The 25,359-nt window shown below is 39.8% G+C and overlaps 1 protein-coding gene across 1 annotated transcript in view; it reads left to right on the top strand.

Moving 5' to 3' along the window:
• DCC (DCC netrin 1 receptor) overlaps nt 1-25,359 on the top strand; it is a 1,175,771-nt gene that overhangs the window by 994,768 nt on the left and 155,644 nt on the right. The window contains exons 14-15 of the mRNA XM_087927493.1: nt 2,459-2,569; nt 11,193-11,387. Coding sequence (XP_087783619.1) covers nt 2,459-2,569; nt 11,193-11,387 — 306 coding nt within the window. The remainder of the gene's footprint in view (nt 1-2,458; nt 2,570-11,192; nt 11,388-25,359) is intronic.

Genomic DNA, 25,359 nt, shown 5'->3' with positions numbered 1-25,359 from the left:
AGGCCTATAAATATATGGAACTAACTATTGATAGACTAAATTGGTCTAGTGGTTAATGCACCGGGCTAGAAGCCACAAGAGTGTGAGTGGTCCTGCCTTAGGCATGAAAGTCAGCTGGGTAGGTTTGGGCCAATCACCAGGCAGCAATGAGTTCTATAGTTCCACCACAGGCACAAACCAGGTTGAATGACTTTGGCCAGTCTCTCTCTCTCTCTCCCTACATCTCCACCCTCTCTCTCCTCCCTCCTTCTCCTTCTCTCTCTCTCTCTCTCCTGCCTCCCTCTCCCTCCCCCTCCCTCTTTCTCTGTCAGTCTAACCCATCTCACAAGATTGTTATTGTGGGGGAAATAGGAGGAGAAAAGAGTATTGGGTGTGTTCACCACCTTGATTTATTTCTGAAAATAATAAAGGTGGGGTAAATAAATAATAAACAAACAAATCATGCAGATAGTGTAAATCAATTTCAAGAAATTGCAGGCTGAATGGAACATAACCAAATGGAAACCTCATTGTCACAGTTTTGCTTCTATATTACAGTATTCTCCAAAGGAACTGGGAATCTTGCAGCTTTTAAAGAGATTATTTAAATATTCAAGCAGCAAGACTGTATGTTTCCTTAAGAGCATCTGCTAGTAAAGGCAGGTGTTTTCGCCTGCTAATGAGGACAGCTGCAATACCCAAGTAATTCAAAATTGCAACAATGACTTTAAATCACTATTGTTGATTTTATAGTTACATCCAGCATCAGCTAGAATTTTAAAGATGGATTTGGTTCTTTTGAGTTTCAAACATCCTTCCCCAGGGTATCTCTGCAATTAAACATGCCTGCTTATTGTTATGCTTCATGGATAGTATAAAATGCGTGAAATGATAAACATGTAATGCTGACAAAGGGAAGAGAAATCTGGTACAAAATAACTTCAAGGCACTCCTATGTTGGAATATAACAATTGTCAGAACAAAGTACCTGCTCCAAGATTCAAACTGGATTGAATGCATTATTAAAATTCAAGCTGGGAGGTTAGTTTGTGGTATATTTATTCAGATTCTCAGTCATCCAATTAATGGTTGTCCCAAAGGTGTTTTTTTCAAAAGGCAAGCGGACTTCATTTTTCCTGGAAGATGTTTCACTTCCCATCCAAGAATCTTCTTCAGTTCTTCAGTCAGAACTGAAGAAGATTCTTGGATGAGAACTAAAATATTTCAAGGAAAACAAAGTTTTCAAAAAGCAACTGACAAGCACCTTTGGGATAGCCTGTTGTATCTACTATAACATGGGTGCCAAACTTGTGTCACGTGACATCACGTGATGTATCATGACATTTTTTGCCTTTGCAGAGCCGGGGTGGGCACGGCCTAAGTGTGATACTATCTGCTTTAGGAAAAAAAAGATTTTTGGCTACACTTTTTCAGAGGTGTTATTAATTAGAAGGTAGGAGTGGGAAAAATTGTGCGGCAACAACTCAGTTTCCTGAACATTTTCCTCATGACAACAGTGCTGGCAGAGTTCCTAGGCAACCATTTTGCCTTCCCTCCTTTCCTCTTGCCCAACACTGCTGTTTGATTGGCAGTTGTTTGATTGGCAGCTGCGTTGTCCTGGGAATGAGGGAGAGCCAAGAAGGGATGAGTAGGCAAAATGGTTGCCAAGGAGGGATGGGGAGAAAGGAACACAGGTACGTATCTCCTGTGCTCCTTTCACAGGTACTGCTTGGGCTCTCTGTTCTTCTATAGAAAGGAATAAATTGGACTGAGATCAGAGGAAGGGGACAAAAGGTTCAAGATACCACAGAGGTGGTATTCAGCAGGTTCTGACTAGTTCTGGAGAACTGGTAGCAGAAATGTTGAGTAGTTTGGAGAACTGGCAAATACCACCTCTGACTGGCCCCGTTCCCATCTATTCTCTGGCTCCCAAGTCCCAGCTAGTCAGCTGGGTCTGCTTTTGTTGCCCTGCACAGGAGAACAGAGCTGGAAAGCAGGTTAGTGTGGTGGTGGTGGGGGGAATGGGAATTTTGCAGTATCCTTCCCCTGCCATGCCTACCATGCCACGCTCATCAAGCCACGGCCACAGATCTGGTAGTAAAAAAAAGTTGGATCCAACCACTGAATTCAACACAGGGGAACAGACTGGAGGTAGGAAACCCTATTTCAGTCCTTCCTTATGCATGTAAGTCAGCTTGGGCCAGTCACTCTCTTAAAGTCTTAGACTGCAAAGCAAAAAATTAAAAACAAAATCTACCAACCCCCCTACACTAGGCCAGTGGGATAGATCATAGTTCATAACTTTCAGTGAAGAAACCTTCATCCTGCTGATGCATGTACATGTAGACATTGTCATGTGGGGAGAGGAGAACTAGGTTTGGAGACATACTGCTATGCTAGAAATGGTTCTGTTAACATGACTTGTAGAATGTCAGCAGCATTAACTGTATGTTTTCTGTTTGGTTTGTATTGCAAATAGGTCTTGACAAAGGAAGCCAATATAGTTTCCAGGTTGCAGCTATGACAGCCAATGGAACAGGACCTTCTTCAGAGTGGTATATGGCAGAAACTCCAGAGAGTGATCTTGATGGTAATTGTGATTATTTTCACAGCTGTTATGCCTGTTTTGTGCTCAGATAGTTGCCTTACCTTTTGGGTAAACTGCTGTGGAGGTTAGGATGATCCAATGTCCAAACTACTGCAGTTGATGCCTGACTATTTTCTCAAGCAGAAGTGTTTTCATTGATTGCATGCTGCTAATTTTCTCTGTGTGTATGGGCAAGTGAAGTAGAAATGAGGAAAAAAAAGACAGTTCTGTCCTCTTCCATTATTTTCACAAGGTGTTTCTAAGCATCTGTCTAATTTTAACTTCTGGACCAGCTGTTGCTACCATGTCTTTTGCCAAAATGTAACAGTTGGACGGATGCTCAGAGCAAGGGTAGTTTTCAGTGTAGCCTTCAACTTCAATATTTTCCATGCTGTGGGTACTGCATGAAATAGCTAAAGAGCTGTTTTACTCTGTGGCGGGTCTAAAATCTATCTGCTCAGTCCAGATACAGATACAGATAATCAGAGTTGGAAGAGATCTTGTAGGTCATCTAGCCCAAGTGGGAGACCCTATACCATTTCTGACAAATGGCAGTTCAATCTCTTCTTGAAAGTCTCAACTGATGGCACTCCCACAACTTCCGAGGTCAAGCTGTTCCATTGGTTGATCGTTCTCACTGTCAGAAAGTTTCTCCTTGTTTCCAGGTTAAATCTCTCCTTCTTCAGTTTCCATCCATTACTCCTTGTCTGGCCTACAGGAGCTTTAGAAAATAGCTTGACCCCTTCCTCCCTGTGGCAGCCCCTCAATCTATTGGAATCTATTGGAATTCTTATAGCCTGAAGGCAAAGCTTTCCAGATTTTGAAATACTTCAGCGTAAGCCTAGGGTTTCATTAGCATGTATGTATGGATTCACTGGAGGAAACCAAGTTCTCTTGTCTAGAAGGGGAAAAATGGTTTCCAGAAGCTCATGACATCAGGAAACATCTCTCATTGTTTCTCCCCAGGCATCTGATACAAGCATCCAGTTTTGGTCACCACGCTATAAAAAAAAAACATTGAGACTCTGGAAAGAGTGCAGAGAAAAGCAACCAAGATGATTAGGGGACTGGAGGCTAAAATATATAAAGAACAGTTGCACAAACTGGGCATGGCTAGTCTAGTGAAGAGAAGGACCAGGGGAGACATGATAGCAGTCTTCCAATATTTGAGGGGCTGCCACTGAGAGGAGGGGGTCAATCTGTTTTCCAAAGCACCTGAAGGCCAGGCAAGGAATAATGGACAGAAATTGAACAAGGAGAGGTTCAACCTGGAAATAAGGAGAAATTTTCTGACAGTGAGATCAGTCAACCAATGGAACTGCTTGCCTTCAGAAGTTGTGGGAGCTTCATCACTAGAAGCTTTCGAGACTGGACTGCCATCTGTCAGAAATGGTGTAGGGTCTCCTGTTTGGGTGGTGGGGGGTTGGACTAGATGACCTACAAGGTCCCTTCCAACTCTGTTCATCTGTATCTGTAAGATATTTTATATTTTAGCCTTTTTTGTGAAAGATTCAACCTTTCAGGGACATAGAAATCCATTCCCAAATGAAACAGAGCTGTACTAGTGCTGCTGCTAAGGCTTGGAAAGCCATATGATTAGTTTTCCAATTACGAGCACCTCAGTTTTAAAAAAGGACCTCAGAGAAACTGGGACAGGTGCCAAGGAGGATAATGAAGTGGTCAGGGACTAGAAACAAAGTCCTAGGAGAAGAGTTGGATATATTTAACATTGGGGACGGGGGGAGGATCAAGCAAAAGAAATATGGCAAAACTTTTCAAGTATCTAAACGGATTTTTTTACAAATGAGGGCCGAGAGTTGCTCTCTGTTTTCCCAAAGTGCAGGACCAAAAGAATAATGGTTTAAATTACAGAAAAGTACTGTGGATTTCAGTAGAAAAAGTTGGAACTTATTTTTTAATACATTGGAACTGATTGAATACAGATCAGATCAGATAGATATATCTTTCTAGAATGTTTTAATTCAGATTCCTGTATTGAGCAGGAGGTTATATCATAGAGACCTGCCCCTAACACTCACTTTGAGGGTAAACATCATTATGCAACTAACAGAAAAGCTAAAAAGAATAGTGAAGCAAGAAAAAGAAATATCACTAAATCTAATTTACATCAACACCAGTTACCTTTCTATATCTGTCCTTCCAAACCATTATTGCTTCAGCTATGTTTCTTATTGCCTTTTATTCTTCAAATATCTCACTTCTTTTCATTTTGAAGATCTCCTTAACTCCATCTGACTACAATTTTCTCATTTTGTTCCTCTTCTGAGCTTTAAGCCTTATTCCTTTGCCTTATATGACCAAAGTATCTTGAGATACTTCTGTTGTGCTGGACTCTCACTTCTGCATTCAGTTCCAGGAGTGGCATTCTACCAGTTGGCACCTATTCGCTAGAACCAATTGTTAACATTCTAAGCAGTTCAGAGAACCAGTTGTTAGAAGAAATTACTGGCCTAATCCTGTAAGGAAGGCAGGGAGGAAACATTCTGGTGTTGCTTACAGAAACTGCCTCTCCGTTAATCCTTATTACATTCTTGGCAGGACTAGACTTCCTGTCTCAGGAACTTCTCTGGAGTTATTTTTCCCTCCTTTGCTGGTACTTTGCTTGTGTGGAGTGACCATTCAAAGTTACAATGGCACTGAAAAAAGTGACATGACCATTTTTCACACTTACGACTGTTGCAGCATCCCCCCAGTCATGAGAGGCCAGGCAAGGAGATGCGTGCCTCAATGTGAGTGATATTGAGTTGGCCATGCCCAGCCAATAACATGACCACCAAGCCACGTCCACCCAGTCATATGACCACCAAGCCATGCCCACCACCTAAGCCATGCCCACAGAACCGGTTGTTAAAAAAATTGAATTCCACCCCTGTTCGGTTCACATTTTTTCCAGCCACGCTCATTCTTAATCCTGCCTTTTCTTCTTAAGATGTATAGTATCCTCATGCTCTGCATGTTTTGGCATTTTAAACCCCCAGAATCCCCCAATCATTCTGACCTCCAGGTTTTTTTCTCTGTAGGAATGAGCAAATCGGTAGGAATTCTGAGTGCCTGAATCCTAACACAACGGGAAGTGTGAGATGGGAAAGCTTTTCCTTGATAGGCTGAAATTGGCAGAGCATCTGATTCGTCAGAGAACTATAGAGCCAGTTTGCTCAGTTGAAATTGGTGCAATCAGCTAAAGTCTTGAGAGCAGAGAATCCCCCTGAGTGCTCAGAATGAATGCCTCAACTGAATGGATCATAAATCCATGATTGATAACCCCAATATTTATTCATTTCAGGAGAACGGTTTTAAATCTAAGGAGAGTTGTTCTGTGCACTTTCATGATCTGAACGCCGTTTTGCGCATCTTTGTAATTTAACAGTCTACTGCGCATCAGCCAGAGACCTGCTATTAAATCTGGAAAAGGCTTTGGCCTATCCCTCTTTGAGGTGATTTCTTTAAGGATCATCCCCATAGCGAAACAGATCTGGTAAACTCTAGCACAGGAAGGAAAAGACAGCTAAGGAAGAGGTTGGTTATTCCAGGCCCCTTTTTCTCATTTTTGCTGTAACCGTTTCATCACTGCTGCCTTCTTGGCATTTGCACTAACATGGAAACAAATAGTATCTTTTAAAGAATTCCCTTCACTCCCTATGGATATGCCTTTTCATCAGTGTGTTTTGCTAAAGCAATTAGAAACCTAAACAATGCGGGCTATTCAAGATTCCCTGGAAAGCAAAACAGTCTTTCCAACAGCTAGAAAGGTTTTAAATATTCATTTTGAAAGAAAAACCCATGTTTCATTTTCTTTTTTTAAAAAAAGGGGGAGAGTTTTGTCTGACCTCCTGAAATTTCCTACATTAACCACATCGGACCCTGCTTAGCTTTTGCAAAATTAGCCAAAGATGCTCGTTGATACTATATATCAGGGGTCAAACTCACTTCATAACTGCATCGTCACATGACATATTAGGACTTTTTCCCCCTTTGCTAAACTGGGTGGGGGAGGGGCCAGCACATGACACATCTGGCCCACAGGCCATGAATTTGACACCCCAGCTATATATCAAACTGCAGTTTGAATTTAAAAAACAATCATATTTTTACAGTGAAAAACAATTACCCTTATAGTATTTTTTTTTTCCTGCTAAACTCACTCTGTGGAAGAGAACATGAAGAATAAGACTTCCTCACCATTAGAACAACGGAACAACTTGCCTCCAGAAGTTGTGAATGCTCCAACACTGGAAGTTTTTAAGAAGAAATTGGATAACCATTTGTCTGAAGTGGTGTAGGGTTTCCTGCCTAAGCAGTGGGTTGGACTAGAAGACCTCCAAAATCTCTTCCAACTCTGTTATTCTCTATCTTCTCTATCTTCTTGTTGTGGCATCCTATTGTATTTTGAAGGTGGAAAATCCTAGTATATTCCACCAGTTCTTCTTTTACTCAGGAGAGGGGGAAAACCCTATCTCCACATATGTATATCATTTGTCAGGGAGAAAATTTTAAATTTTTTAAATATTTTTTTAATCTAAGTTATCTGCAAATATCTCCTTAAAAGCCTAAGGAGAGTTATACCTGGATAAAAACAAACCAGGAATACTACTAGGTAGACATGGAATTTTCTCCTGTTTCCTCCTAAACACGATCCAGCAAGGATCCAATTTGGATCGGTCGCTGGGACCAGAGGTTTTGTCTTCCAACCTTTTGGACTCATGCTTGAGCCCATCTTCGGGAAACATCAAGAATCACAAAGTCCGAAAACTTGGAAGGCAAAACCTCTAGTTCCAGTGACCGACCCATGTTGGATCCTGCAACATTATCTTGGGACACGTAATGATCCAGCCAATTCATGCCCCCATGAAGTAGAATTCATCTCATCCCTTAACCCTTCTTAAAACCCTTCTGACTTTTTCTTTGCTAAAATAATGTGTCCCCTTGGTCAATTTTTTTCTTCTATTCCCACTCTTTACGATTGCTTCCTTGCTTTTCCTTTAACCAAACGCATCCCAATAGTCATGTCACTAGTTTTCTTCCTGTCTTCTAACTGACCACTCCAAACTGGGACTGAGAGTAGAGAAAACTTCAGCTTTATAGACCATGTTCATAAAGACAATTATATTCTGTGTACAAAAGGATTAACGATGTCTATGAATTCTAAGAAGTTCAGAAGAGTTTCCAGGGCTGAAGAAAAGGATTTTTATTTTCTGCTGTCCTTCTCAAGACCGGAAATTTATGCAAACATTTACAAAATAAATTAGGCATAAAGATGAATGTAGCACTTTGCGTAATACTGTATAGGCAGGTTTCAAAATCAGTTTTTCTCAGTGTATAATTTGGAATGGCCTGGCTATGGAAATTTATTATTTTTACATTATTAGCATATCATATATTGAAACCAGTTTGATATTTAAGATCTATTTCTGGAACCATTTTTTTCCCTAGCTCTTCCTCAAGTCATCAGTTATAATTATTAATGAGCTATGTGATAGTTAACAACTTTCAACACCAAACTTTCTTTTTCATCAGCCTTTCCTTTCTCTCTCTCTCTCTTTGTTATTCTTACTTCTTACATTTATAAAAAATAGTTATATTTATTAGACTCTTGCCTCAACACCCAAGTGAATACAGTAACTTTTATAAAGCTGATTTAAAATGGCATTTAATAACTATTTCAGAAACAAATAGCAAGCAATTTCAAATATTTTTATGTAATTGTAAAAAAAACAAATTACATAAGCCCTGTGTTCTCAGGACATCCTGTCTTTTAACATGTGATATATTCCAATTTATTTCTAATTATGTAAGCATAGCTCAAAAATAAATGAAAATGGTGCTCTATTAAAATTTTGTTAACGCTGCTATATCTTAATTCTAATCTTCTTCCATTCTAATCAAACTTTGAGAGTGGGTTGAACTTCTTATTGGAAACTTTGCCAAAATTCATCACAAATCCGATAAAATGTATTAAAGGCAAAGAGAAAACAATCAAGGTCAGCAACACTGACAAATGTTAGTCTCATCATTTTTTCTTTAAATGCTTTTTTAATTTCAGTTTTTATGGTGGGAAGCTTTCATGGACATTTTGTCTGCTTAAACATTTTGCATTGATATTTCACTGATAAAAGATAATATTTGCTCAGAATAAGCTGTTGCATATAAACAAAGAAGATAGCACTGAAGATCTTACCCAGTTGGGTAATGAAACATCTGTAAGAACATAGGAGAACAAACACATCAGGACTAGATTCAGCAGTCCATCTGCATTTAAAAGACACAGACAACAAAGTCCATATTTTGGACAGAGAGGACCGCTGGTTTGAAAGAGGGGATAAAGAGGCCATCTAGGTCAAAATTGAACAGCCCTCTCTCAACAGAGAGGTTGGATACGACATCATCTATCTCCAATCTATAACACAGACCTTTCAACAGTTCCAAGAAGGCTCCTCTCCCATTTGCACTACTCAGGTGACCCTGATGAAACAGATAAACCTCCAGGTGACCTTAACAACCTGCTAAAAGAAGGCAAATGACTAGCAGTCTTCAAGGAGAATAAATCCTTCCCTTCCCCATCATCCAGTCAGAGCTGAAGAAGCTTCTTGGATAAGAAGCAAAATGTCATCGAAGAAAAACCAGAAAGTCCAGTTGCCTCTTGAAAAAAGCACCTTCGGGACAACCACTCACACGCTGACAGGACACTAGCCAGATGAATATCGATGGATGCTTGTAGGCAGAGGCAAAAATTTCCCCCTTTTTTCCTCCCCAAAACTAAGCCTGACCACATAGTTTCGTAGCAAAGCACAGGTATCGAGCTAGTTATTTATATACTCATTTTTTTCAGGATCCAATCTAAGTCAGTCCCCGGGATCAAATGTTTATTCTTCCAAGCTTTCGGGCTCGTGCTGGAACCCATCAACTTCTCTCTTTCCAGAATATATTCATGGGGCTGTTCTACATGACCCCCAAAAGTTGGACGAATAAACCTTTGGTCCTGATGACCAACTCAGATGGGATCCCTCAATGCTATTCTAAGATATGTATGTATGTGCCTTCATCTTCGTCTTCCCCAGTTCTACCTATTCAGTGAAGAAATGCCAACACCTTATCTCTTTCTGCCATAAAGCCAGTCTCTGGATGCTCTGAAGAGGCTTGTGATACAACAGCATCTTTACAAACTGGCAAGGAAAGAATTTCCTTTCATTTTGCAAGATTTTAAAGCACTCACTGTTACGAATGATGGCCATCAAGAATATCTGCTTTCAAGGCATAAAATTCATTCAAGTGCTTTGTAAATGCATATTCAGATTTATTTTTGTTTTAAGCCATCGTGAGTGATCCATAGGAGGTTAAAAAAACAGGAGGTTGACCTGAGTAATCATGGAAACATAAAGGCAATTTTACAAGCACTTTGCTTATGGCTAGCTGACTGGAATTGTGTTTATGTTTGACTGTACAGTAGTTATACCACTGTTAAAAATGTGTTTGTAGATCCTTTTTCTGTTTTCTCTCTTACATTTATTGATTTCTTCTTAACCCCTGATTATTATCATCTCTCTCTCTTTCCCCCCCTAAAGAATAATTGTAGTGTTATATTTCAAGTCTTCCATTTAGTGGGAATAAATGGTAATATGAGGAAGATTGCATTTAGCAAATGCGATGTTTTGTCCTGTGAGGTATTATAATTGGAAGAAAATATTCAGCTAGGTAGGATCATTCAGAAGCTGAGTACAGTATTGAAATGATTTGCATGCTAAGTTGCATGTAGCTATGTAACTATGTAAAATCAGAGGTATTTTTACCTAATATTGAAATCAATCGATCAGAATTTTACATATTGCAGTGAACTTTCATTTTAACTTAAAAACAAAGTAAGGTTCAGAGACAATTGGCACATCTGAATGGAAGAGGAAGGTTAAAAAAATCACAACAGTATCCATATAATCAAAGCCCAGGAACTCTTTAATGTGTATTGTGCATATCATATATACTGTAATTAAAAGAAGGGCCAGAACTTCGATTTCATGCCCTACTATGGACTTTTTAATGCTCTACAACAAAATTAGTTTTAGCTATTAAAAACACTTTGGCACCTCATCTAGAGAGATCTCTTTGGCGAGTGTTTTATCTAACCAGTATAATGTCAATAAACACAATGTTCATCAGAACACACTTGTTACTTTTTTGCATCATGGCCTTTGACAATAATAGAATAACAGAGTTGGAAGGGACCCTGGAAATCTTCTAGTCCAACCCACTACTCAAGCAAGAGATCCTATACCAAGGGTCTTCAAATTTGGCAAGTTTAAGACAACTCCCAGAATTCCTGAGCTAACATGACTGGAGGAGGAATTCTGGGAGTTGAAGTCCACAAGTCTTAAAGCTCTCAAGTTGGAAGGCCCCTGCCCTATACCATTTCAGGCAAGTGACTGTCCAGTCTCTTCCGAAAAACCTCCTGTAATGGGGCACCCACAGCTTCTGAAGGCAAGCTGTTCCATTGGTTGGTGGTTCTCAATATTAGGAAGTTTTTCCTTCATTTCAGGTTGCTTCTCTCCTTGAGAAATCTTCCCGTTGTTCAGATGCCTCTATGTCAATGGTAACAATCTCTTCTTTTGACTTCCAGAATCACAGGTACCTGATCAGCCAAGCTCTCTTCACGTCAGGCCTTTGTCAACCAGCATTGTAATGAGCTGGACCCCACCATTGAATCCAAACATCATTGTACGTGGCTACATCATTGGCTATGGGGTAGGCAGCCCCTATGCTGAGACAGTGCGGGTGGACAGCAAACAGCGGTACTATTCCATCGAACATCTGGGTAGGTGATTGTTTTCTTTCTGGTTGCCTGATATAGAACCGTTTCAGCTAAAACCACAACATCTTATAATGGCTTGTAGATCAGAAACGGTGCCTTAGTCCTTGAAGTTATAGCCCTCGAAGTTATAGCCCTCCAGTATTTTGGATTTAATTTTTAATCATTAGAACAGGCATTTCAGAACCTGGGACCATGGAATAACAACTGTCGGATTCTAGTGTCACTTTCTAGGACTGTACAGCTGCTGCTTCCGTTGCACTCATACAATCTTGGGAACAGACACAGCTGCTTTAATGAGTCCCAGAGAGGTGTGATATACAAGCCATCTCTTCTGAATCAAATCCAAAGCATTGAATAACCTCATTAATTAGCATCAAAGCAGCAGAGAGCCTAGGTTATGAGCTTTCCTCCCAACATTAGAGTCTAACCCAGAAAATGGCAAACTGAAGAGTCTCTGTAATCACTTAAACTTGCCTTCTGCTTGTTAATTTTGTCATCCCCAATGCCTTTAATGAAGTTGCTGAATTGTTCAGGAAAGTGTAAAACAGCTAATCTGGAGACAGATTCCTAAACACAATCAGCATTTTATATTCTATGACTGCAATGTTAGTAGTTATTCAGAACACACCTTTGCCTCATCCCCAATTTTAAATGCTAATGAATCCCACACTATATTTCAGAACAAATTTTACCACATCGGTGCCCAGGTTTGAACACGAAGGCAATCTAACCTGAATACTTTTTATGTGTCAAAATAGTGTCAAGAGGTGTTTCATTATCTAGTGCTCATTACATACTTTCTCTGACATTTTGTCTTGGCACCTTCCAGAGAGAATGTTTTATTCTATGGATGGAAAGGAAACTTTGCCAGGGAACAAAGATCAAACGTTGAAAAAAAGTTTTCTTAATGTGCATCTTCAATGCTCCTTTATTGCATAACTTTTAAACCTGTTCTTGGACCTTAGAATACCCAAGGGGAGATATATTTGCAATATATATATTGCAAACCTTAAACCTGTCTGAAAGGAATTCATGGCTACGTCTGAATACATATCAGTTCTACAAACTTATCCATGCATTTTTTTAAAAATTGTTCCCGAGTTACCTTGTTCCTTGGGCAGTCCTAAATAGCTAACAGAGATTAAAAACTTCTTTGAATTAGGCTCAACTTCTGGTGTTTTCAGAAAGATGTTTAGGTAGTTTTCTTTTTTCTTAATAATAATGTATTTAAAATTACCATTGCAAACATAAAACCTAATCCAAATTTGAAAGGGACAAAATAAGATGCAGAAAAGAGAATAATACAAAAAGAAAAATAGGACAGAAACAAAAAATATCAAAATGAAATAAAGAAAAATAAAGCAAATATATAAACAAATGTTTCTTTCCTTCAGCACAATCAGTATAAACAATTTTAGTAACATTGCCTTTCCTTAAATTACAACTAACAGAGCTGTAAAGCAGGTTAGTAGGGTGGGGAGGGAATAGAGATTTTGCTGTAACCTTCCCCTGCCATGCCCACCAAGTCAAGCCCACCAAGCCAAGCCATGCCCACAGAACCGGTAGTAAAAAAAAGTTAATCCCATCGCTGGGTTCTTCTAGAGTTCTTATACAGTTATAACTTTGTATTAGTAATTCTGAACTGCAGACATTTTCCTCATCATTTATACATTAGATTAATTACATTACAATGATTATTTCTTTGTGCTGGTCAACTTTGAAAGCCTTTCATTGTGACATTAATTTAATAATAGCTTTTTTAGACTGCTGCAATTTAGGTGTCTCAGTGAAGAAAATAAATTTGATACTAAAAATACAATTAAAAACCCACCCTTTGGCCTCCATCTCAATGAAGACTCTTTAGTCTATTTAGCGGTACAGGAATGGGCATCAAGAAAGTTAGGATTGGCACTTGCAACAAAGCCTCACTCCTTGTGTATATACAGTACATTGATGAATAGAAGGGAAGGGAAGGGAAGGGAAGGGAAGGGAAGGGAAGAGAAGAGAAGAGAAGAGAAGAGAAGAGAAGAGAAGAGAAGAGAAGAGAAGAGAAGAGAAGAGAATTCTTTATTGGCAAAGTGTGATTGGACACACAAGGAATTTGTCTTTGGTGCATAAGCTCTCATTTTACATAAAAGCGTTATCACTTATCACTTAAAAGCTTAAGTGATAAATTATAACCATAGTCATCATAAAAATACATTCATCATAAATCATGATAGAACACTTAATGATAGAATCAACATGAATTGTACTAGGAAACTAAATAAAACAATATAAATCGTAAAGATATAAGCAATAAAGTTATAAGTAGTCATAAGTAGAAAAGGAGATAGGTAATAGGAAAGATGAGAAGAATAATATTAATACAGTCTTACTAAATAGTTTGAGAGTGTGTGAATTAGTTGTTTACCAGAGTGATGGCATTGGGGGAAAAACTTGTTTTGGTGTCCAGTGTCCTATACCATTATTTTGAGGATAGAAGTTGAAACAGCTTATATCCAGGATGTGAGGGGTCTGTAGATATTTTCACAGCCCTCTTTTTGACTTGTGCAGTATGCATGTCTTAATATAAAGGAGCAGGAGAGGAACATGATGGCTCATGTGGTTAGGATGCTGGCTTGAAAGCAGCAAGCTCACGTTGGATACCTGAGTGCTGCTGTGGGGTAGGGTGAGCTCCCATCCTTTGCTCCACCTCCTACTGAGTGGTGATGTCACTGGCTAATTCTTTCAACCCAAAAGCACCTTGGTGCCTCCAATATGAGTGCGATATGAAGGAGCAATATATTCATTACATGTTGCAATTGCAGTATATCAGTGAGATGGGCAGCACAGAAATTTAATAAAATAAATATATTCTCTTCCTGTAAGCTATTGAATATAGCTTAGATTATCTCGCGCATTACCTAGGTGTGACCAGTCTACACCACAGCTATTAAAAATCCAGAAAACTTCTGGCATTTTTGCCCAGAAGCAACCTGTTGGAAAGGGATTCTAGAGTACTGTACTAATACTAGTATGTCAATTTTATCATTTATGTAACTCTGCTGTGAACTGAGTTATACTGTGCCTGGAACAATCTGCTAGACAGGTCAGTTAAAATGTCTGAAATACAAGCTTAAATGCAGTGGAGGCAAAATAGACACTCTTCTCTTCAAAAGAAAAGACTAGCAAGTTACAAAGAAATGTAAATAAGCACAAGAACAGTACAGCAATCACATTTAGACTTCATAAAAATGAACAATTGTTGAGAAATCCTGCGCAGCATGAAATAATGCTATGTTTAGACACTTCTTGGCAATTTCCTCTCAGCTTCTCCTGTCATAAAAGTGGTAAACTAATGTTCAGATGCTGCTTCTTTGGTTTATTTAGCAGACAATTCAAAACAGGATCTCTTAGATTCTTCCCATTTTAACAGGCTAGAATTAGCTTTCAGCCCTATTATTAAATAGAAATAAGTTAGGATTCTCATTATGGCATCACACTCTGACATCCTTTTGGACTTCAACTCCTATGATCCCTTGTCAATAACCATGTTGGCTCATTGACCAGATGTGAGTCTGTCTAAAATATCTGGAGGACATTAAGTTTGCATACCTCCAAGGTAGAATGTATTTCTCAGAGAGGGAAAACTAGGAACCAGTGACTAGCGTTGAACTGTACTTTGCAAACAGAACAGATTTTTGATTTGGGATTAGTGACACCAACTACAGCTAATTAATTAAAATTGTTTAGATGATTTTCAACCACAGGTCAGAGTTGTGTCTCTGGATACTTAAGACTTAGTGACCTCTAAAGTCAGTGCTAAAAAGGAGGCCGCAGAAAAGAGAATCTTCTCCTAATTTTTTTCCTCTATTTGATATCCTTTTTTGTTTGAAGGCTCATCTCTTGTAACTATTGCTGATGCTACAAACAAGAAATTGCCAACAAATCTGATACAGAGCATGGTACATAAGCCCAAAGGGATTCACATCATTGGAGTGTCTGATTTTCACAACAGCTAGTCCTAAAGCTTGCCTTACTTCTGTGAAGGAAGACAAATAGACATTGATCCCCATAAGACTAAATTTCAACAGAAATCAATGGAGTTCTGAAAGAGGCACCACTAAATTTGTAACGGCAATAAGAATTTCTCTGCAACCAAAAAAAAATCCCAAGGAAAAATTCTGCTCATACAGTTTGAAAATAGATCTGTTTCCACCAATACACTGAAACATAAAAGCATAGGGCTGGAAGGATGTTTTCTAGTCCAAAGCAGGAGTCCTTATACCATCCTGGACAAATGAATGTCTAATTCATTTTACGTATTGAAGTGAATGTTCATTTTAACTTAAAAACCAATAAGGTTCAAAGAAAATTGGCACATTTGAATGTAAGAGAAAGGCTGAAAAAAAAGCAAGAGAGTATCCATGTAATGTCAATGGATACAACATTCATCAGAACATGGTATTTTTTGCATCATGGTCTTTGATAATAATAGGATAACAGTGTTGGAAGGGACCTTGGGGGTCTTCTAGTCCAAGCTCAGGCAGAAAACCCTATACTATTTCAGACATATGGTTGTTCAATCTCTTCTTTAAAATCTCCAGTGTTGGAGCACCCATAAGTTCTAGAGGCAAGATGTTCCACTGATCAATTGTTCTAATTGCCAGAAAATTTAGTTCTAGGTTGGATCTCTCCTTGATAGATTTCCATCCATTGCTTCCTGTCCTGCCTTTGGATAATTGGTTGACCCCATCTTTTTTGTGGTAACCCCTTAGATATTGGAACACTGCTATCATGTCATTTAGTCTCTTTTTAAAATTAAACTAGACATACCCAATTCTTGTAACTGTTCTTCATATGTTTTAGCTTCTGATTCCCTAACAATCTTTTCCCTAATGTTCCCCTAAGGATTTCTATGTCCTTGCAGCCATGTTTTTCTGTGTCCCAGAAAAAAGTGCATAAGCTATAGGAATAGCACTTAGACTTACTGTATATACCACTTCACAGAGCTTTTACAGCCCTCTCTAAGTGGTTTACAGAATCAGCCTCTTGCCCTCAACAATCTGGCCCCTCATTTTACCCACCTCAGAAGGTTGGCTGAGTCAACCTTGAGCCTGGTGAGATTGGAACTGCCAAATTGCAGACAGCTGGCAGTCAGTAGAAGTAGCCTACAGTACTGCACTCTAATCACTGCACCACCGCAGCTCATAAGTTTATGTGTTTTATTCAAGAGATACAAGGCAATTGGCACCAATGACTTTCCTTTCCTGGAGTGCTAATTTTATTGGACATTCTTCTAGAAAAGGTTTCACTGCCTTTTTAATTCAAATTTCGCCACATCTCAGTAGGCCATGACCATATAATTTCCACTATTAGTGGTTTTCCACACTCATAGTCATATCAAATTGTTATTTAAAATATTCTACCAATATTTTTTTTATCTATTACAGCCCTGAGGTCAGGTACAATGAAATATAACATGCCAGGGCCCTCCCTCCTCCTGGAGTTTTCTCAAATTTATGTTCATTGCATCAATGATGCCAGCTAAGGATTTCATCCCCTTGTCGTTTTGCCTTCAATCTTTCTCAAAATCAGGGTCTTTTCCAATGAAGATGCAAACTGATATGATCCAGATCCTTGAAAGATATATAGGGCCTTAAATGTAGCATCTATAAGGCCTGATTTTTCATGTTATTGTTTGTAAATGCTCGGCTCCATCTGGTCACCTGGACTCTACCCCAAATTAAGAGATTATAGGGTTGTAAAAAAGGAGGAGGTTTATCTTTCACAGTTGTTGATTTTTTTTCCCCCTGTCATCCATTGCTGTTAAGTCCTGCTTCATCTTTCAAAATTGGTTCACACCGGTTCAGGCGAACCGGACATTAATTTTACATCTGGTTCACTGTACTGGTAGTTTCAAGGACTGGCTGTCCCCGCCCACCCCACCTCTCACAGCCTACGTTGGATCCCAGGTAAGCCCAGGGCCTTCATGGAAGCTCAGGGAGGATAAAAAGTGGGCCTCCTAGAAGCTCCGGAAGGCCAGAAACAAGCCTGTTTCTGGCCTCTGGATGCAGGGAGACAATTTTTGCCCTCCTAGAGGCTCAAGGAAAGCCTCTGGAGCCTGGAGAGGGTGAAACCCCACCACCCACAGCCCCACCCCTGTTGTGGTGCAGGAGGCTGACTAGGCCGTGCCCACCATGGCCACGTCCATCCAGAAACCAGGCAGAGAACCGATTGTTAATTTTTTTGAAGCCCACCCCTGATTTACTTCAAATGTCAATCAGCAGAACTCTGGTTTCTGTTGTTAGAACAGTTTAACTGCGCATTCCACTGGCCGTTAACATAAAATTAATATACAAGGGGGTGGAAAAATCATTTTAGAGATGAAATAGAGTTGGAAAATCAATTCACTCTGAAGGCGGATGGGGAAAAGAATGTATCTGATTAATCTTAAGAAAGGATTTGGAGAAATTAATGAATGCAATAAATTCATGCATAAGTTAGATGGGGAGATCCATTGATTTTAATAATGGTTTGGGGAACAGCTCATTTCAGGTAGATGGGCATCAGAATTAAATCATTTCAAAGACATGAAGAAGTGTATTTGTTTCAAAGTGGATTCTAAAGTTTTAATGTGGCTACCACTATAGAACAATATTAAATATCTTTGGACCTAAGAGCTTAGAACCAGCATGATGAAGATTGGTTAAGGTGTTGGCCCAGAAACCAGGCAACGGTGAGTTTTAGTTCCACCTTAGATATGAAAGCTGGCTGGCTGGTTTTGGTCCAGCCACTCTCACTCAGTTCAATCCACCTCACATGGTTGTTGTACTGGGGAAAATAGGAAGAGAAAAGATGTCTTAGGTTATTTACATGGTAGTAAAGGTGGGATTAAAGTAGTAAAGGTAATATTTTATGATGTAATAAAAGAAAGTCAGTAAATACATTTTTTTAAAAATAAAGCAGTAAAGGTGAGCTCCTGTTCCTTGTCCCAGCTTCTGCCAACCTAGCAGTTTGAAAGCATGTAAAAAATACAAGTAGAAAAATAGGGGCCACTTTGGTGGGAAGGGAACAGTGTTCCATGCACCTTCAGTTTTTAGTCATGCTGGTCACATGACCACGGAGACGTCTTTGGACAGCGCTAGCTCTTTGGCTTTGTAACGGAGATGAGCAGCGCCTCCTAGAGCTGGAAACTATTAGCATGTATGGGCGAGGGGAACCTTTACCTTTAAAGATGGGATTAAAAATCCAGTAAATTAATTAATTTGTGGATATATTTAACATGTATTGACCAGGTCCTCTGTTATCAGAGCTAGTTTCAATTTCCCCAATTCCCCCCCCCCCCCCAATCTCCTGCAACGGGGACCAAGATATACTGTGCATTGGACCTGTAAAATGGATAAAGATGCTTTGTTTTAACAGATGTTTGAACAAAGTTCCCCCTTGAAGCTACTGCACAAAGCAGTGCAGTCCTTCTGCCTCTGAGAGTAAAGCAAAGGAATTGTGTTGCTTCACCTCACTCTATTTTGGAGTCCCTATCTTCTTTCTCTTCTTACACAAGAGAGGAAAGCTGAGAAGGGCTTTCTCAGTGGACATTGCAAAAGAGCAGTGGTGGGATTCAAATTGTTTTACTACCGGTTCTGTGGGCATGGCTTGGTGGGCGTGCCTTGGTGGGCATGGCAAGGGAAGGATACTGTAAAATCCCCATTCCCTCCCCATCCCACTAACCTGATTTCCAGCTCCATTCTCCTGTGCAGGGCAACAAAAGAAGACCCAGCCAATCAGCTGGGACTCGGGAGGCAGAGAATAGATGGGGGCGGGGCCAGTCAGAGGTGGGATTCAGAACTACTCAAAATTTCCACTACCGGTTCTCTGAACTATTCAAAATTTCCATTACCGGTTCTCTGAACTACTCAACATTTCCGCTACCGGTTCTCTGAACTACTCAAAATTTCTGCTACTGGTTCTCCAGAACTGATCAGAACCTGCTGAATACCACCTCTGCAACAGAGCTTCCATGAGCACTGGAGGATAATCCACAGTGGGTTTGAAGAACCCTCCGGATTTCACCAGAAAGGAGTGGCCTTGGCATTTCAGATCAGGAAACATCTCAGTAGTACAGAAGAAGAAAGTTGAAAAGACTTTATTCCCACTGCACTTCTCTCACAGAGCTCAAAACTATGCCAGTCTCTTTACAGAGGCTTGCTTCATTAAAAACCTAACCCAATAACTTGTAATGTCTGCATTTCTGAGTACAAAAACAACTATCCACAGGGTATTTGCATTAGCATTTCTGGCAATGCAATAGCAAGGTATGTCGGTTTTTATTTCCTAGTGCTTTGTAACTTTCTACCCTTCTCTGAAAACTCTAGGACTCCTTCTGTATAACTGGTAGCATGCAGGGCTACATCATAAATACATTTGGTATTCTGAGATCCTCATGCCTTTTGGATTAGGTTGGACGTTTTTGCAATTTATTCCTTTGGGCTTCTTTTTCTCCTCCTAACACTTATTTTTAGTCTGTATTCGGTCAGTTTATTGCTTTATTTACTAACATACACACCACAAGCTTGGTTGAATGTTACATTTTATAATCTTAATCATTGAATTTACAATGCATATTAGGATAGTTAGAAGAGTTCACAATGTTAAAAGAGTTTGAGTTTCTTGAAATTAGCAGGCACAGATTTAGAGATCAATCTAGCGGGAGAAAACAGAGTGTAGGTGATGGACAGGAAAAGCTAATGTATCACCAGCTTCTTTAATTATGAGATTAACTCTTGAATTCTTGAACTGTTTTAGTTAGTTAGATTTAGGTGCCACCTGACTCCATGATGATTCTGGGTGGCTCACCGATTAAAACCATAACAAATGCAATATAAAACATGTAAGATAAACAGCCAATTAATTAGGCAATAAAAAGAGAACTCATATTGAAAAAAATTACTGTCTTTTTCTATTGAATCTATAATTTTCAGAGCTCAATCATCAACATTTTGGCTGACGAGCAAGAAAAAAGTAAATAAATACATTTTGTATAACATGAGAACATTCCACACAGACACCAACCTTCCAAAGTTTCCTCTATTCCAAAATCTTGGCTTTATCCTCTTCAATTTTGCCAAAATCAGGCCCAATAGAAAAAGAAAACCAGAAATAGGGTGGAAAATACTTAATGGGAAGTGGAGCTGAGGGTTTGAATAATGATGTCATTGCACAGATGATGCAAATTACACAATTGCATTTATCACATGATGTCTTTTGTGCAATGACATGATGTGGCTTACTGAGTGGGTATTTCTGGAACTGGGGATGCTTATTATTTCACAGGGTTCCAAATCATCCATTATTTCCAGCAGAATTTCTTTGAAAGTTGCATAGCAACTTTTATGAGTTGCGTAGTGGTGCAGTGCAATCTTGCAGATTGGGTTGCATCTGTTCTGTTTCTCCATGCATTAAAAAAAAGGAAGGTGCTTCCATTGGTATCAATTCTGCTTTAATAACAAATTGTCAAAGAACACAAATGAGGTTAAAATTTAAATTAACCTGGATTAAGTCCTCCTGAGAGGCAAGATTATTTTTGAAATCATCTCAGCCAGGGTGGCTGCATAAGATGGAAAGGGGACCATTTTCTAAGCAGAATCTTGCTGTGTATCTAAACAGCAAGGGAAATTAACCGCTTTGGTGAACACTAGACTGATAGGAGGTTAATGCCAAGCTAATGCAGCATTAAAAAATGAAAACTGCTAATATGATTAAGAGTAACTTAATAGGATTAAAAGATTCTTCAAAATGGGATATGTTCTTAAGATGGGCTTTAGGTCTACTTTGCATTACTCTGGCTGAATGTTGCACCTGCTCCAACAAAGATGACAAGCTTCAAGCAAAGCCTCTATGGGTCCTTTCGCAGAACGCATGGCTGAAATTGTGGTGCACCTTCGGGTTTAAACCATGTCATTAAATTTTATGGAAAGAGGAGAGGAAACTTTCAAAAGAGGTTTCAAAGGAAACGAAAAGACTTGTGGCTTCCTACATTCACCTTTGTTGAAAGTTGGCCAAGGGGCATGTTTGAGAAGAAGCACCAACTACAGTGATACCATAATAAGGAATCCATTGGAGTGGGGAAACTATGTTATTGTTGTTCAGGCACTAAGCCATGCCCAACTTTTGGAGAACCATGGACCATAGCAGGCCAGGCTCCTCCCTTGTCTCCAGGAGTTTTTCAAGTTCCTGTTCATTGTGTCGATGGCATTATTTAACCATCTCATTCTCTGCTGCCACTTCTCTTTTTGCCTTCAATTGGATCACTATAGCAAATAAATCATACATACATACATACATACATACATACAGTTTTTATCCTAGCAGTGTCCTGCTCAGCTAACTACATACCTGCAAAGGTGCATTCTGTGTCCCTGTATGACTCTCTCAGCATTCCAGATCTGCTGCCAATACTCCGCATCTTTATATCACATGTATTCTCTCAGGACATGCTACCTTTGTTTTGTTCTTCCCAGATCATCATCTTTTAACAAGCCTTTGCGGGGTGGAATCTGGGCAACTGAATGGAGCTAGTGGAGTTTGTAATGACCGGATGCCTTTCTTGTCACCAATGTGGAGTTTTATTCGGCAGATATATTCTCATTGTGCCCCGAGAGAGAAATATCAGCCCAGCCTCTACCTAGGATCGAACTAACAGCCTCCTGACTGTGAGGTGAGAGCTCCACCTCTAGGCTACCGCACCACTTCCTTTGGTCTTCCAAATCCCCTGCCAATATTTGGAGAGCATTGAAAGCATTCTGTATTTCCATATACTTCTGTCCTCACTCCAGCCATTTTGACATTCTCCTCTCCACCTCTAGTTGTCTGTCACCACATGAGACACTCTAATCACATTCCTTATGAGTGAGTGAGGGATCCTTGGCGCTTTCTGAGCTTGGAGATTTTCTTGCAGATGTTCCAGGGCATCTGACATTTTCTGGTTATTTTATGATATCCCTTGGCATCCCCAAACCTTTTTCGCAGCTTTAGAAGTCTTCAGCTGTCTTCTTGCAAACGGATGGTGATCACCACCATACTCTATTCATTTCTTACACAGAGAAAAATCTTTGAATGATACAAATGGAAAGATGGCAGCACTTCATCTACAATGTACGGAGGTCATCAGTCCATCCATCCATAGGTTTAGTGGTCAATGAAAGGTTTTCTCTTCAAGTTTAGAAGTAAGGCAATTGCTTTCGAAAGGAGATGAAACCCACTTTAACCAGACTTCTGCCTAAACTCTGCTTTTGATATGGTCTGCTAAACTGAATTAATTTGTTTTCTCTGGATGTTGAAATACATCCAAGCATCTAACTGTATTAATTCATATCTGTCTGTTTATTTATCTAACAGTATTAATATCTGTCTATATTTTTGTCTGTCTATCTATCTATCATCTATCTATCTATCTATCTATCTATCTATCTATCTCTATCTATCTATCTATCTATCTATCATCTATCATTATCTATCTAGCTATCTATGCATAATCTACATATCGGTATTATTTCCAAGTATTCTAGTATTATTTATCTAAAAAAAATTAAATGGTAAGGCACAAACATTATTTTTTCCTACTTGGCACCTCATGATTAATCAAGGCTCATTTGCATTGTATAAAAGAAGCTGCTGAAATGAGTTCTTTTACCTGTGGATGTCATTCAGGAATGGGTAATGGGGATTAATGAGTCGGGTTGTGTGGCTAGGGTTTGAGTTTGTAGAAAAGAAGCTGTTGGCTTTTATGGACCCCTTCTCTCTAATGACCCATAACAATGAAAACATTAATTGGACTTCTTTTACCAAAGGTCAGGAGAAAGTGGTCCGTCATGTTGCTATAGAAACAATTCCCTTTCTTTTCCCTCTTATGCACAGCTATGGGAAGGGACCTTGTGCAAATTCGTTCCTTGCACATCACGTTCTTAGTCGAAAAGCTAATTGTGGAAATTTTGTGAATAAATCTCTGTATCCATCTCCATGCATACCAAATGATTTCTGCTCAGCCAGTGAGAGTGCAGTGAGCACCAATGCAGTGAATAATGCTGGGAGAGTGATCAGATCACCCTTGAATGTTATGAATGAATCACTGCTCTAGTTATTCATCAGGCCATTTTTTTTAATAAAAAAAAACAGGCTTCTTTTTCTGGCAGTGAACATGCCATCCATCTCATTAGTAATATTAACCAAATGTATCAATGTAGGACATAAAAGTAATTACAAAATATGGGGGTAGAGAATCATGGAGCAGTATTGTAAAATAAGTAATATTGATTCATTTGGCAATTAAATAATAGGATTAATCATCCTCAGCATGTCCAGGATTACAAATAGATATGAAATATGGAATTTTGTATCAAGGATGTCAGTCTCTCAAGCTTATGCTTTATCCATTTTGAGACCTGCCAAGTAGTTCAGCAAAAATCCATCCATAAGACTCGCAGACACATAACATGTAAGGCAGGGGTGGGATTCTACCAGTTCAGACCAGTTCTATAGAACCAGTTGTTATGATACTGTGCAGTTCGGAGAACCAGCAAATCTCACCACTGGCTGGCTCCTCCCCTCCCCTCCCCACCCACCCCACCCAGGAGGCTTCCCTAAGGCCCAGTCAGCGGTGGTATTCAGGGGGTTGGGGGAGGGAGAAGTGGCCTGAGAGCAGAGTTGAACCTTCCTCAGGATTGAAGCTTCTATTTTTCAGTGCAGACTCAGGCAGCAGATTGCAGAAAGGTAGATCTCTGAGTGATTCTGTGATTCTGCAAGCAGCTCAATCTGCCTGCCTGCTTTGCCTGATTTTGGATACAAGTTGCTCTTTTTTAAAATAAAAAAATCAATCTTTACATATATATTTACAATATTTACATACAAGCCACATCCAGCCAGTCACATGACTACCAAGCCACACCCACAAATTAGGCCATGCCCACAGAACCAGTTGTTAAGAAATTTGAATCCCACCCCTGATGTAAGGATTGAAAGAGATCTTGGAGATAATCTAGTATCAAACTCAAGGCACGTGGGGTGCACAAGGCGGTTAGATTTCACCCAGGGGGCCACCCTGGAAACAGTGAGGGAACAGCCTCTGGTGCCTCTGCCATGAAAACAGAGCTTGGGAGAGCCACATGCGACTCTCCTGGTCTCCGTTTTAGCTGGAAGAGGGTTGCAGGAGGCGGTCACACCGGAAACAGAGCTCAGGAGCCCATTTTCGCTGGCAGAGTGCTCGAGCTACCACAGGCACCCCCGACATGAGTAAAGTCAAGTTGACCATGCCCACCCTGGACACACCCACCCCAGCCCCCTGAGGACAAACACAACCTTTAACAGATTAACAGAGTTGGAAGGGACCTTGTAGGTCATCTAGTCCAACCTCCTGCCCAAGCAGGAGACCCTACACCATTTCTGACAGATGGCAGTCCAATCTCTTCTTGAAAGTCTCAAGTGATGGTGCTCCCACAACTTCTGAGGGCAACTTCTGTTCCATTGGTTGATTGTTCTCACTGTCAGAACATTTCTCCTTATTTCTAGGTTGAATCTCTCCTTGTTCAGTTTCCATCCATTGTTCCTTGTCTGGCCTATAGGCGCTTTGGAAAATAGTTTGACCCCTTCCTCTCTGTGGAACACTGCTATCATATCTCCCCTGGTCCTTCTCTTTACTAGACTAGCCAAGCCCAGTTTTTGCAACCGTTCATCGTATGTTTTAGCCTCCAGTCCCCTAATGATTTTGGTTGCTCTTCTCTACACTTTTTCTAGAGTCTCAACATCTTTTTTATAGTGTGGCGACCAAAACTGGATGTGGCCAGTTTTGGTCAACACACAAAACAACACAAAACAAAGAAACAACACAAAACAGCCTTGATGCAGCCCTCAATGAAATTGAGTTTGACACTCCTGATCTAGTGCAACCATCTCTTCAGTGTCTATGAAGATTCCCAGTCATTGAAAAAGCACCTTTGAG

This window comes from Pseudonaja textilis, chromosome 2 (genome assembly GCF_049901715.1).
Source record: "Pseudonaja textilis isolate UNSWEBS1 chromosome 2, rPseTex1.2, whole genome shotgun sequence".
NCBI classification, from domain to species: domain Eukaryota; kingdom Metazoa; phylum Chordata; class Lepidosauria; order Squamata; family Elapidae; genus Pseudonaja; species Pseudonaja textilis.
This window is presented reverse-complemented; position numbering and strand designations above follow the sequence as displayed.